General features: G+C 36.8%; 1 protein-coding gene across 1 annotated transcript; it reads left to right on the top strand.

The window, feature by feature from the left end:
- The first annotated feature begins 64 nt into the window (after positions 1-64).
- Positions 65-10,240, top strand: LOC113761262 (signal peptide peptidase-like 4). Its single transcript, XM_027304163.1, has 14 exons — positions 65-408; positions 1,680-1,838; positions 1,932-2,043; positions 2,500-2,619; positions 2,814-2,965; positions 3,069-3,251; positions 3,701-3,735; positions 5,179-5,341; positions 6,293-6,346; positions 6,524-6,616; positions 6,725-6,867; positions 7,152-7,222; positions 7,756-7,839; positions 9,684-10,240. Exons 1-14 carry the CDS (start codon positions 256-258, stop codon positions 9,788-9,790), a joined length of 1,629 nt encoding a protein of 542 aa, XP_027159964.1. The 5' UTR covers positions 65-255; the 3' UTR covers positions 9,791-10,240.
- The last annotated feature ends 3,701 nt before the right edge of the window (positions 10,241-13,941 follow it).

The raw sequence follows: 13,941 nt of genomic DNA on the forward strand, positions 1-13,941 counted from the left end.
CTTTCCTGACGTGACCAACGCTAAATCAACAACTTATCACTTGTCGTAAAGCGAAATTAAAATAAAACTAAAGCCAAACAGCCCCTTAACAGCCCCACTTCTTCTTTCATCCATACCATTCTCCTCTGTTTTCCACTTTACCTCCTACAGTTCACAGTTCACATAACCCCACAACAATAAAATCAGCATTAGTTTTGAACAAAACCCAATTGATCTTCCTCTGGAAAACTTTCTGGTCTTTTTTTTTTTGAGCTGATGAAGTTAAAGATGAGAGCTTTGAGCTGTACTGTTAGTACAGTTGTTCTTGCAGTTGTGTTTTTGAGTAGTTCTTCAGTGTTTGCAGGCGATATAGTTCACCAAGATGATGAGGCACCTAGAAGACCTGGTTGTGACAATAATTTTGTTCTGGTAATAACCCTTTCAGCTGTCCTTTTCTGGTTAATTGGTAAAAAGAAATCTGTTTTTCATTGTTTTATCTTAATTATCTAACTTTTAGTATGCATATTTTGAGTCGTTTCTAAAGGTTTTGCATTGTTTTTCTTATATCAAGTATAGTATACTCTAATATGCTATTTTCCGTGTTCTGATTTTCGTGCTTTTGAAAGTATAGGTTTTGTTTTTTCTTGAATATTTCGGTGTATCAATTTGTTTTACTTTTTGTTCATCAATTAATTTTTAGTTTAAAATGACCATCAGCATAATAGTCCTTGTCCAAAGTATAATTGCTGAATCTTGAAGCTGTCCTTTTGTTGTTTTTGTAGCTATTAGTTGCTGTTGTTGATTCTCTTGCTACTCTGGCTAAGATGTTTGTTTTTCCTTTTGTACTTCATTGAATTATACGAGATCTTTCACGAAGGGGAGTTGTATAACGAATGTTCACCTTTTGCAGTGTGCTTCACTCTAGGAATTTAGTGATTGATTTCCAAAATTCTTGTCGAGCAAACCGGAAAAGATAGATAGTTGGAATTTTTGTTGAAAGTCGTGTATCTATATTAATCAATCAGCAATCAGGGTCCCCAAATTTAAATCTTAAGGTTTCCTTAAGGAGAACAATTTCAATTACTTGTTTATATACTTTATCCGGACTTTCTTGGCTAACAACAATTTGTGATAGCTCTGACATATAGCTTTTAGCACATGTTGTGTAAATGTACATTTCAATGTGGTAAGAAGCAGTATAACTCTAATATTCTGATGTTTTCTTGGTGACACCTATTGGTGCCAAAATTCCTACTAAGACATTTGAATGACCGCAAATTTATCAAGAATGCACAAAGACAAAGGGCTCAATGGTGATTATGCTAGAAAAAAGAAGATAATGTGACAACAAAAATAACATGAGATAATTTTGTCTATGTCTTTTTTCTTTTCTTTTTTTTCCAGTGGATATCACTGGTATGATGTCTGCTATGAATTTCAGTTGCTGGTTGCGGTATTAATTGGGACTTTCTGTCATTAAACAAAGCTGTCATAAAACCCAACTAATTTTCTTAGAGTGCTCTAGTTTTGGTTTTTTATCCCCCTTTTTCACTGAGCAGAATCCTTGTATGTCTGGGTTGATTCTGCATTTTATTCCAGATTTTAGATGGTAGGGTGCTTCAGAAGACTACCCCACTTAATTCTCTTCAACTTCTGATTGCAGTTTTTTGTCTGATGCCTAAGTCACTTCTATTTAATAGGTGAAAGTTGCAACTTGGATTGATGGCAATGAGGAAATGGAATTTGTTGGTGTTGGTGCTCGATTTGGCCAAACCTTGGAATCCAAAGAGAAGCGTGCCGACCAAACAAGACTTGCCCTTGCTGACCCCCCTGATTGTTGTAGTAAACCAAAAAATAAGGTATGCTTTGCTTTTCCCCCAACTGGTGCTCGATCTTTAAGAGTTCCTGTTCATATCACAAGCCCAACTCTAAGAGTACTTAATGTTTGGTAGCTTACCGGTGAGGTCATCTTGGTGTACCGAGGTAATTGTAGTTTCACAACTAAAGCAAATGTTGCAGAGGAAGCAGGTGCTTCTGCAGTCCTCATCATTAACAACCAGACAGGTTGGTGTTCTAAACATCCCGTTTTTAATGGTTTAAATCACCCATATACAGTCCTTGAGGATGTTGACATAATATGCTTGTGCATTTTTGTGCAATTCTCCGTCGTTTTATAAGTGTAAGGAGATGCTAGATAGAGACACATTCTGTACCTCTTCTTTTTACAAAATCACGTGACAGTTGAAGATTGTTTATTTATGTGTTGGCCTGGAATGTAAAATGCAGAATAAGCAACTTGTATCTTCCATATTAATTATGTGAAAGATTGTCTATGAAATTGCTGTAGATTGAGTGTGCTGAATCCTTATATTCAATTTTGTTCAACATTAAGCAATATGAATCTTCATTCTTTCTCTAGAGTTTATTTCAAGTTTGTCAGTGGAGTATTTTTTTTTTTCTAAGCGTTTGCTTTCTGACAACTATTTTATTATTTTGCTTTTGGGTGCCTTGCCTCCTCAGAACTCTTCAAGATGGTTTGTGAACCCAACGAGACTGATATAGATATTCAGATACCTGCTGTGATGCTTCCTATTGATGCTGGTCAGAAGTTGGAGGCCGTTATGAAAAACAAGTCTGCTGGTAAGTTTATTCTGTGTGATTATCTTTCTCCCTCTGTGTTTTTCCAAATAATGTTGTGTTTGAAGAAGGGTAACAACATGGAGTAGTTTTTACTCAGTTTCTGTCCATAAATTTTAATTGCTATATATGGTTCAGGCATATACAGTGCTTGATGTTATTTTCAGTGTGATTAACAAATTCACTTCCTGCCTCAGTTATGGCGCAACTATATTCTCCGCACCGTCCACTTGTTGATGTAGCTGAAGTGTTTTTATGGCTTATGGCTGTTGGCGCAATCTTATGTGCATCGTACTGGTCTGCATGGACTGCTAGAGAAGCAGCAATTGAGATGGACAAGCTTTTAAAGGTAATGCTATACCTTTTAATGTTGTCCACAAATTAGCGAGGAACTTTGTTACTTAAAGACAGCTCTTCTCCTATGGGCTTGATGTGCTTTCTCACTCTTGCAGGATGGCTCAGATGACTATCTTAATTTGGAGAGTAGTAATTTAAGAGGAGTGGTGGACATCAACACAACTTCTGCAGTTCTCTTTGTTGTAGTTGCTTCTGGTTTCTTGGTTATGCTTTACAAATTGATGTCATTCTGGTTCATTGAGGTGCTGGTGGTTCTATTTTGCATTGGCGGCATAGAGGTTAGTCGCTTCTGGATTACTTAAATCTCATAGCTGAAGATTGGAGATTTTGCACGGGAACCAAGTTATGTTGTCCTTTGTGACTCCATACCAGCTTACTGAAGGATATTTTATGTTTATGGAAAAGAAATAAGAGATTTTTTATACCACTCTTAATTGACCATTTATCCATATAGAGAAGTCATGTAATAACAAGTAATCCTTGCCTATGCCTGCTTGTAAAAATTGTTCATAAAAGATAACCGTGGCATGATTTTTTTTTGTCTTCCTTTTCGGATTACAAGATTGTATCTGATTCTCTGGACTGAGCCCGATCTTCTTTGTGTATTTGCTCAAAGCTACTGTTAACGTTTTAATGATTGTGTTAATGTTGCAAACTTTGTTGGGTGTCGAAATTAAGGTTCTCTTTTGAATTGAATTCTGAACCTTTTGTCTTTTCTTTCTCATAGGGACTGCAAACCTGTTTGGTGGCATTGTTATCATGGTATGTACTGTATATATTTCTTTAATGTTTAATTGTAGTGCTAATGTTATCTCTGTTATATGCCATCTTTGGAAAGCTGGAAAAAGGGTGAGTGATGTGGAAACGTGGATTTTTCTGATTAGCTGATGTATGGAAAGTAGCTGTGGAGAAATTATTTTTTCTGATTTAGTAGGCGGACAAGGAGGAGGATTTTCCACAAAACTGGTGCCAAAGAAAGGAAGGAATTTTTTGTAGCTTGAGTTTTGACTCCATTGAAACAAAATTTGTTTTGCCTCTTGCCTACTCATATACATTCACCAATTTAGGAATACAGCTGGAGAGGAGGAAATATCTTTTCTAGTCATCAAAAACTTTAATTTTTTGAAGCTGTGGTAGTAATTGTAGAGTATGATCTAAATTTCTTTCTTCCTGTCCTTTACATTTCACTGTGAACAAGGAAAAATATGTCTCTTCCATACCTCCATGCTACTTGAACGGAAATTGCAAGTCTTTTTTCATAATGATTGACTTTATGACTGCTATTGCTTTTCTGCTTCTCTTACCAGTATGAGTTTAAGAAATGCATCTCCTCCGTAAATGGAAATTGTAGTGACCAGTTTACCTGTAAGCCATTAAGGGAGCATTTTTTCTAAGCAAGAATGGAAATGCTTATGTAATTTACCCATACAAGTGAGAATGTAACTATATCACTGTGTCATTACCGCAATATTGCTATATTCTTATGTACTATTTATGTTAAGCAATTACCAATCAGGTTTGGCATCACTGTGTTTGTTACTCCTAATGGCCGGTTAATTTTTTTCTTTTTTGAATCTGATACTTTTCTTTGCAATTGAACATTGACGTAACCTGCTCCAAAATGTAATTTGTTTGCATGTCATTATTGCCGACTAATTCTACATCGTCCTGTTGGGTATTAGCATGTCCATCTTATGCATGTTTTCGTCTTCTTGAAAACAACTAGCCTGTTTTACCATTGCTGATGGGGAGCAAACTAGGTCTGTCTTTTCTCTTTCACTTTTATGCTGCTTGAAAATTAGGAAGATTAAATGCAATCCACCGTCCACATATCGTCTACTAAATGTTTTCTCTTGAATAAGGATAACAATAGAAAATAAGATCTTAGGCTAAGTGCTTAAGGGCCCAATAGTGTCTATCACATCACCAAGCTAAAAAGCATTCCTCTTTCTAGAGCTTTTGGGACCAATATAAATAACTTGTGCTGTTTTCAAGAAATCTTCCTTGTTTCCCCTTCTGATTGATTGGGCCAGATTTCTGCTGACATGATTATCAAGATTACCTGGTTTCTTTTTGTGCTATATGATTTTATGTTATTTTAAGTTTCATTAGGGCATCTTTAAGTCAAGAAATGGAAGTTTTGAATCTTTATGCTTTCTCTTTGCTGATTCCTTGCAAGTACAATCTAACAATGTAGAAATACAGTTTCAGATGTTTTGAACATGCTGGAGAGTCTTTCATAAAGGTCCCCTTTATTGGAGCTGTATCATACCTGACACTGGCTGTTTCTCCATTCTGCATAGCATTTGCTGTTGTATGGGCAGTTTACCGCCGTGTCTCATTTGCTTGGATCGGTCAAGATATCCTTGTAAGCAAACTTTAGCTATTTTCATTAGTAAGTTACTATTTTCTTAGATTATCGTGTGGTTGTTCAATTTTAGATAATTAATTGCTTATAAACAGTGGACCTTCTTGGCAGTCTAAATAACTGCTCTCTGGAATACCCAAGTGAGTAACTCTCTTTATTTCTCTTCACATTAGGTATAATATGGGAGATATGAAGACAAACAATTAAAGATATGTATCTAGTTTGCATTATTCTAGTTCATTGTGCCATCAATAACGCATCTTTTAGATCTTGGGATTGTCATGCTAGGCCTGTCACAGTTGCAGACATTTTGATTTCTAATTACCTTTCTGATTGTTTTCATTGGATAAAGTCATGCCTGATAAAGGCTTTGATGCTTTGTTTATTGTGGAAATGCTGGACTGTTTTTATTTGGTCCAGTATGAAATTTTTATTTTTTGTGCTCCATAATTAAACTTCAAATAATATATGCCAGTAAACTAAGCTTGACCTCAGAGTCATCTTCTGGCTCTATTAAAATGCTTGAGATATGACAACTGAGTTAGACGTTTTCAGGTTCCATCTAAAGACAAAATCCTTCTTGTGTACACTTCTCTTTTAATTGGAAATGGAAATGCAAATAGTACAGGCACCTTAAGTTAGCTGGCTTTTTGTTGAATCTATTGCAGCTTCATGTTGCCATGGTGTGTATCTTACCATTCTGTCAGATTTAGCTCAGAATTACAATTTTCCTCTTTCAGAAACCAAATGTGTATGAAATTTGGTTGTTAATTTATAGTCTGCTTTTCTGAGGCAGGATTTATGTGGCATGGTTGTGTCTGCTGATCTTGTTATACGCTAACATTGTTTATTTGCTTTACTTGACTTATCTTTTGTGAGGACAGGCCTTCCGCAAAGAATGGATAATAATATTAATGTCGAAGAAATTAATGTTTTTTTTTCTTTACCTAGGGTATTGCTTTGATAGTCACAGTTCTCCAGATCATACGAGTTCCAAATTTGAAGGTATTTAAGTTTCTTCTTCTCCTGTCAAGAGTCATGTTTTTCATTACTTCATGTATTTGAACTCTATATTTGGTCCCTATATGCTCCAAGTAGTTCTATTCAAACAGAGAATGACATCATGATGGTGTCACCCTGCAATATTTCACATTTTTCTCTTCTTTTCCTTGATATGGTCAGGTTGGAACAGTTCTACTAAGTTGTGCATTCCTATATGACATTTTCTGGGTGTTTGTTTCAAAGTGGTGGTTTAAGGAGAGTGTGATGATAGTGGTACGCATTCTTCATGATCTTCTTTCAGGCATATGAGTGTTGATTCTTCATGAATAAATGCAAAAAGTTCTTTGGCTGATGAATGCCAAAAGTTGTTTTCTGACACAGGTTGCTCGTGGTGATAGAAGTGGAGAAGATGGTATACCAATGCTACTCAAGATCCCTCGGATGTTTGATCCATGGGGTGGCTACAGTATAATTGGATTTGGCGACATCATCTTGCCTGGATTGCTGGTGGCCTTTTCACTAAGGTAGTGGAGATGAGCGCTCAAAGATATCAAGAAATATTGTCCTCTTTGAATTGAATTCTAGCTTTGCTAGAATGTCTTAATGTACTCAATCTCTGGCAATTCCCCTTGGAAGAGGGTGTAAACTATTGGCCATGTAGCAGCTAAGTTTGCTTATCTCAATTAGATGCCCTTAGAGAGCCATGTTCGGAAATTTCATAATGTAGTAGTGCTGGATATAGCATACTCTTTATTCTGGTTGGCAATTCAGTTTGAAAATTTCACCAATCTTTCAACTGTCCTTGCAGGTATGATTGGCTGTCCAAGAAGAATCTTCGAGAAGGATACTTTCTGTGGGCAATGATTGCGTATGGATTAGGTATAACCAAAACTGATGTGGAATTTCTTCCTTCTCATGTTTTTTCATGATATACATACATCTAAATGTATGTGCATGTGCTGTTTATTTGTCCTTTTTATCCTTCTGCCCTTTGTTTAATTAGAAAGAAAAATAGTTCAACATAAATTGGAACTTTTCGCTTTTCCCTTTCTTTTGGGATTTGGGAATTGTTGGGATGTCATTATGCGAGATTCAATTGGGTGACTGGAGAGGCACCACCATAATGCAAGTTGCTGTATAGTGAGTATCTTTAGATACATGAAGCAGGTTATCAAAAGAGCGGCTTTTGGAAATGGAGAAATTTAGGGATGATATGCTCACCCACCATTGAGCAGACTTATTTGTCTCATGTACAGCTGAAGACTTGTCTAGAAGCCTTAATAAGATTTTCTTGAAATAAGGATCAATCTATGATCCTATTGGTTTTGCTCAGATGCTTGTACTCATTTACCCGATGGCATACGTGCCACAAGAAGCCAGCTTTTGTGTAACAACACATTTACTCCCTGCAGGTCTCCTCATTACTTACATGGCCCTGAACATGATGGATGGACATGGCCAACCAGCATTACTTTATATTGTTCCTTTCACACTAGGTAAAGAACAAGTTTGTCTCCTTGCTGATAATTGGGGATAGAATTAACATTTTGCATTTCAATTCTAAGGACATATATGCATGCTATTATCTATGATGTAATTCAATTGACTGAGAATGAGCGATCAATCCGCCCTTTAGTTCTAAAATTAGAGCACAATCTCACTTGGATCTCTATTTGGGACAACCTTCTTGTTGCAATTTACTTTGTACTGAGCTGGAAGGAGAATAGGTTGTAAAGGCATAACAAAGTGTGGGTAATTGAAATCCCATATATGCATGCTATTATCCCATATATCCATTTCAATTCTAAAGACATATATGCATGCTATTATCCGTGACGTAATTCAATTGACTGAGAATGAGCGGTCAATCCGCCCTTTAGTTCTAAAATTAGAGCACAATCTCACTTGGATCTCTATTTGGGACAACCTTCTTGTTGCAATTTACTTTGTACTGAGCTGGAAGGAGAATAGGTTGTAAAGGCATAACAAAGTGTGGGTAATTGAAATCCCACACAGACACACAAATTACCGTTTAAACCTCTACTACCTTTTGGTTTGATATGTTACTTTCTAATGTTATTAGTGAGTCCTTGAACTGCATTGTTGATGGACTAGGGTAATTGAGACTTGACTTTTCAGATCTGTAAACTGTGACTAATTTGGCCTTTAAGATCCTAGCAACCATGGTTCTGGTAGCGTGTGGACTAAATCAATTATTAAATCCATTCTCTGAAGTCAGGCAACAAACAACTTGCTGAGACAATAGCCAGATCAGTTGTAGTGGAAGTCATTGGTAAAAAAGTTCCTCTTTCAAATATATATAGCAGGATTATCAAATGCTTTCTTTGGGCTTAAAGTAATCGTAGCAAGAATAGAGGCTTTTAGCTTAAGACATAGTGGACCCTAGGGGAGCAGGGCGGCTGCTAAGCCTATTCTGAGTCAAAATCAGTATAAATTTATTTTGATTGTAGTGTGTAAGCAATTCGTTTGCTTGGTAATGACCCTGCTGTTAGAACGAGCTATTGCTTACATCTTTGTTCCATTGCATCTGACATGCAATGGCTGATGTTGGTTATATGTCGATGACTTAGTTTTGACCAGTTCTATTGACCGAAAGATTAAGGTGTAGAGAAATTCCATTGCCTTCAGATCATCTCAGCACACAGATCATAGTTGCTGTAACTATGCAAGTTACAATGCAATGCAAAAATTAAGATAGTCAAGAAGTAAGGAAAATTAATTTTAAAAAAAATAGCATGTGTTGTGTTTGCGCTTGATATGGTGTTACTCGTGATGATGGAATTTTGATTGCCTGTGATGGATTCTGTAATATGCATTTTGCAGTTGGGTTTTGCAACTTAGAAGGGGTTTGTTGAACCAACCACATATCAACCTCTTTTATAATGCTTGAAGTGTAACATTAGAATTAGGTAAAAGCATACTGGTGGAAAAAGTACCAAGTCAGTGAGAGGTGAGAGTTTCATAATTGAATGAAGATTAAGTAAAACTAAAATAGATTTTAATGGGAAACATGGATGGGTACCTGTTGTTTCTACTCTCGTGCATCTTTAACAGATAAATCTGTATCAGACATCTTTAAAAAGGAAAGCGTGCGTTCCAATATATGTAAATGTTCTTGAACATATGCTTTCATATCCTAGTTAGTCTGTTAACTTATTATCTTCCAGTGCATGTATTTTTCCATGTCTTGGAATTATGGAACAATTGATACATAAAGGTAAGGTTATGGTGATAGCCATGCCTGGTCATCACCAACTGGAAGTTTGATTGAGGCCAGAGCTGTGTGTCTCCATTTTTATGGGAATGACTGTCATTGCAGGTACATTCTTGACATTAGGGAAGAAGAGAGGTGATCTTAAGAATCTATGGACAAGAGGAGAGCCAGAGAGACCTTGCTCCCATGTCGAACTCCAACAGACTGAATGATTGGGATCTCATTGTTCAGGCCGGTTAACTGCATATAGGTATTACACTGGAGATGCCTAATTGGATAGCAAGCAGAGAGCTAGAATGTGGGTAATGTGGAAAATTGCAGGTTATGCTGTGCATTGCGTTTGTTTCTGTTCCTGCTCGAGGACAGATTCACAGTGGATTAATAACAAGCAGAGGGTAGTGACCATACTAATTGTGTGCTAGTAGTTTGCAGGACTATGTTGTATCATATTGGCAAGCTCAGTTTATTTGCATATAGATACTAGGCTACATGCACTCTAGCAGCTAACAACCTTGTTTGTACTTTGAGGGAAAAGCTGTTGGCAAGGCGTTATGCTTTTGCCAAAGGATAAGTGATAAATCTCTCGAGGCATTTTGAGTAAGAGAGTTCCTTTTTGTAGTTTTTGCTACTTTAATGAATCCACGCATTTGTGTTGTTCCATACGTGAAACTATATGGATCTTGGATCCCCCACAATAAGGTTGGGCATTCCAAATCTCGTTTGATTGGATGTTTAAAGCCAGGAATCCGTCGCAGTAAGGGTATGTTTGGTTTCCATGGAATTGGGGTTTAGAAATGGAATTGGGGCTCCAATTACATTTCTATTGTTTGGATTCTGTTCCACTCAAAGAATTAGAATTGAATCTGAATTTTACGGATACAATTTCATAAATTGAATTCTTTACCAGACCAAAAGAATTCTAATTTCAATTCCACAACTAAACCCTAAGAAATGGGGCAGATCTAATATGGGTCAAAAATTAAAATTGGGTCAAGCATAAAAATATGAAATACAGGCATCCTTTCTCTATCGTCGATTGCTCCTCCTCTACCATCGTTTCCTCCTCCAACCCTAATATTTTACCTCTCTCACCACCGTCTCCCCTCTTGCCTTCCGTTTCTTTGACCACTTCCTTCATCCTTTGTCATTCCAGTCATCGTAGCACCTATCACTTTGCCAATCACAAGATCTATTCCGTCTAATTTTTGTCACTTCGTCTCCACACTTGTTTTTGCCGCGCTCCTCCATTGCTGCTATAATCACCTTTATTCCTCTTATCATTACTTTTTGGACTCTCTTTTTCACCTCTTCTGCTTTTCCCAAATTTCAGACATATTTCAAAAAGAGCTAAAATGATGGTGGTTAGATAGGTTTTTGAAATTGGAAATCTCTCTTTCAACTCTCTCTCAATTTGGGGGCTAAAATGCAAAATTAAAAAAAATTGAAGGCTGATGTTCGGCGCTGGTCATTGGACCGGACATCACTTCAGACATCACTAGAAGTTGGAGTTTGAAGATTGCAAGGTAATGATCGGCGTTGGACGTCAGGCCGGTCATAGCACCAATCATCATCGAATTGCTCGCACCTTTCTTCAGTTCTAACTTCTAAGAAACCTATTCCAACTGAAATTCAATTGTAATGTTTAGTTGCTATAAATAGAAGATTTTTAGGACAATTTTAGGGTTGGAAAACATTAATATAACTTGGTTTAAACATCATTCTTTAACTTTTCTTTAGAGATCAAGATCAAGCTTATGCGAATCAAGGAGCATGCAAGGAGAAGATTGGAATGAGCAACTAAGAAGTTTCTCTCTTATTCTTATCTTTGTATTCGCTCGTTGAATTTGTGGTTTTAAAATTTTCATTATGTTGTACTAAATTGACTTCTAGAGTTAGGGGAAGGAATTTGATTAGTTTTTCTAATTTAATTTCTTGCATTTTATTATGATTTATTTATCTTGATTTTAATTTCGTATTTATGCCTGATTAACATGAACATGATCTTTGGATTGAATTAAACTGAGAAGTGACATGCAACTGTACACTAGATAGATGAACATGTTTAGCCTAATCATGAGAGTAGGTTAGGATTTGTATGATACCATTAGGTTATCTAGGTTTTTGAAGGGTTTAATTAAATTCTTGTGATCTCGAAAGAGATGTGAGATTTAATTAAGCATACTTTAGATATATCGAGAGATTATTTAAAATACTAAAATATGAGATGGTCATAGCCAATCAAGAAAATAATTAATAAATTAATACAAATTCTGGATTAAAACCTAAGACCCTAGGTTCTCATCTATTATTCTTTCAATCACTATTTTATTTGATTTATTTCCTTGTTTTGCCACTTACTCAATAGTTTAATCGTTCAAATTCAAGTCTTATTATTTGTTAGAATTTGTTAAATAATTGAAGTAAAGAGTTAATTCGTCCCTGTGGATTCGACCCCTAAATTACTCCAAGTGACTTCTATTACTACGATCGATTCTATATACTTGCAGGAAATTGTCGATCACCAAGTTAGACTTGTTTCCAAGACTAATTCATTCTTTATTCTCGGATGGTAACATCGATGTTGATATAATGACTCTTACTCATTTCTTGATTTTTCCCGAGCAGCTGTGTTTTGACTTGATGGAGGAATGGATTAGAAAACATCCATTAGCATCCATTTGCACCAGTGAAGGAGTACAAATGTTCAGGGACATAGCCATCTTTCAGGATTATCATGGCTTGATAGAATTCAGAAATGTATGTCATATATTCAAGGCCATCCCTGAGCTATATTGGTTCCCAAATCCTCACAAGAGAGAGAATATGTGCTCTTTTCTTAGCATGATTTCCTTCAATTACTAATGCAGGCTGTAGCAAGGTTTATGGGGAAAGTAAGAGGAGTTTATAGCTGAATCATCTTTGAGGCTAATTCCTTAGTTTATAGCTGAAAAAAGAACACTTTTTTGTGGGACCCACACATGCTGTGAAAATCGAGTTACCACATGTGATCTGAGCCGCGCAAATTTTTGGGCCAAAATCACAGCCGTGAACTCGCAGGAACGGTTGTCTCTGTTCCCATTTCCTGTTCCCATACTATACTTGCCATACTGACGAAACACGGCAGGGAAACCAAAATTTTTTTTAATGGCAAAGGCTGCCGTGCTGACTAACAATTAGTCACCAAGGGCTGCCGTGCTTTTATTTTTCTTCACCACCATCTAAACTTTATTTTCCCTCCTCCCCTCTTTCTCCTCCTCCTCCTACTTTTCGTTTTCTACCTCCCTCTCTACCACCTATTCCCCCTAATGGACCCAGCTTCGGTGGAAGAAACCAAGATGAAAAACCCATCATCTCAAACCACTTCCTTATAGGGCACTTGAACCTCTGTTCAAATGCCCGAAAGTTGGCTACGGGTTGAGGTTTAAAACCCCAAAATAGTTGAAATTGCATTATCAATCTGAACACAAAACCAAATTGAATGACGCCGAGTGTATATGCGACACCTATTCTTCTCCAACGATCTAATGTCGAAGCACAAGGAAAAGCATTGTCCTCTAAAAGGATTCCGGAGCTTAAGGGAATATAAAAAAATTAAGATGGAAACGAGGGAAACAGATAAATACGCTTATTTAAAGAAGGAAAAAGAAGGAATGGTAATGATAATTTTGTTAAATTTACAGATGGTAGAGATTTATTCATTCAAAGTGAGTTATGAGCTCTATTTTGCAGATAAATGTACCGGTGCTGGCAGCAACGCACAAGCAGAGTGAGTGTCCTTTAAAAAGATTCCGCAGCCATAACGAATATAATGCATTTTTCAAGGAAAACAAGGACTATGACAAATACGCTTACCTTCAAAAGAGAGAATAAGGAATGGTAATGGATAATTTTCTAGGTACAAATTTATCCATCCGGTCAAAAAGTGACTTATGCTTGAGCTCTGATTCTAGGGGTAATTTTAGAAAGGGCAAAAAGTCCCAATGGCCCTCCAACTCTTTCCCAAGTAAAGTTTTAGCCCTCCAATAATTAACGATAAAGTTTTGACCCTCGATCTAATAAAATAGCATATTCATGGCTCTTCTGTCAAACCCGTCAATTAGCATTATCTTGTGAGACACAACGCCAAATATCAAGGGAATTATGGTCTCTAAAGGAGTGTTTACCGAGCAAAGAGGGAGTAAAAAGGTAGCTTCTTCCTCTCTACCGGTGTGCAGATGTGACAAAGATACTAGAGTGATTACTTCGGGACCTCAAAAAATCCTGGGCAAAGGTTTGCTGTGTGCGTGGAAGTTTGCTGCGGATATTGGGCATAGATCGATAAGGAGATGTGCTGACGATCGACGGAAATTATATCTGGCCTTCT

This window comes from Coffea eugenioides, chromosome 2 (genome assembly GCF_003713205.1).
Source record: "Coffea eugenioides isolate CCC68of chromosome 2, Ceug_1.0, whole genome shotgun sequence".
NCBI lineage: Eukaryota > Viridiplantae > Streptophyta > Magnoliopsida > Gentianales > Rubiaceae > Coffea > Coffea eugenioides.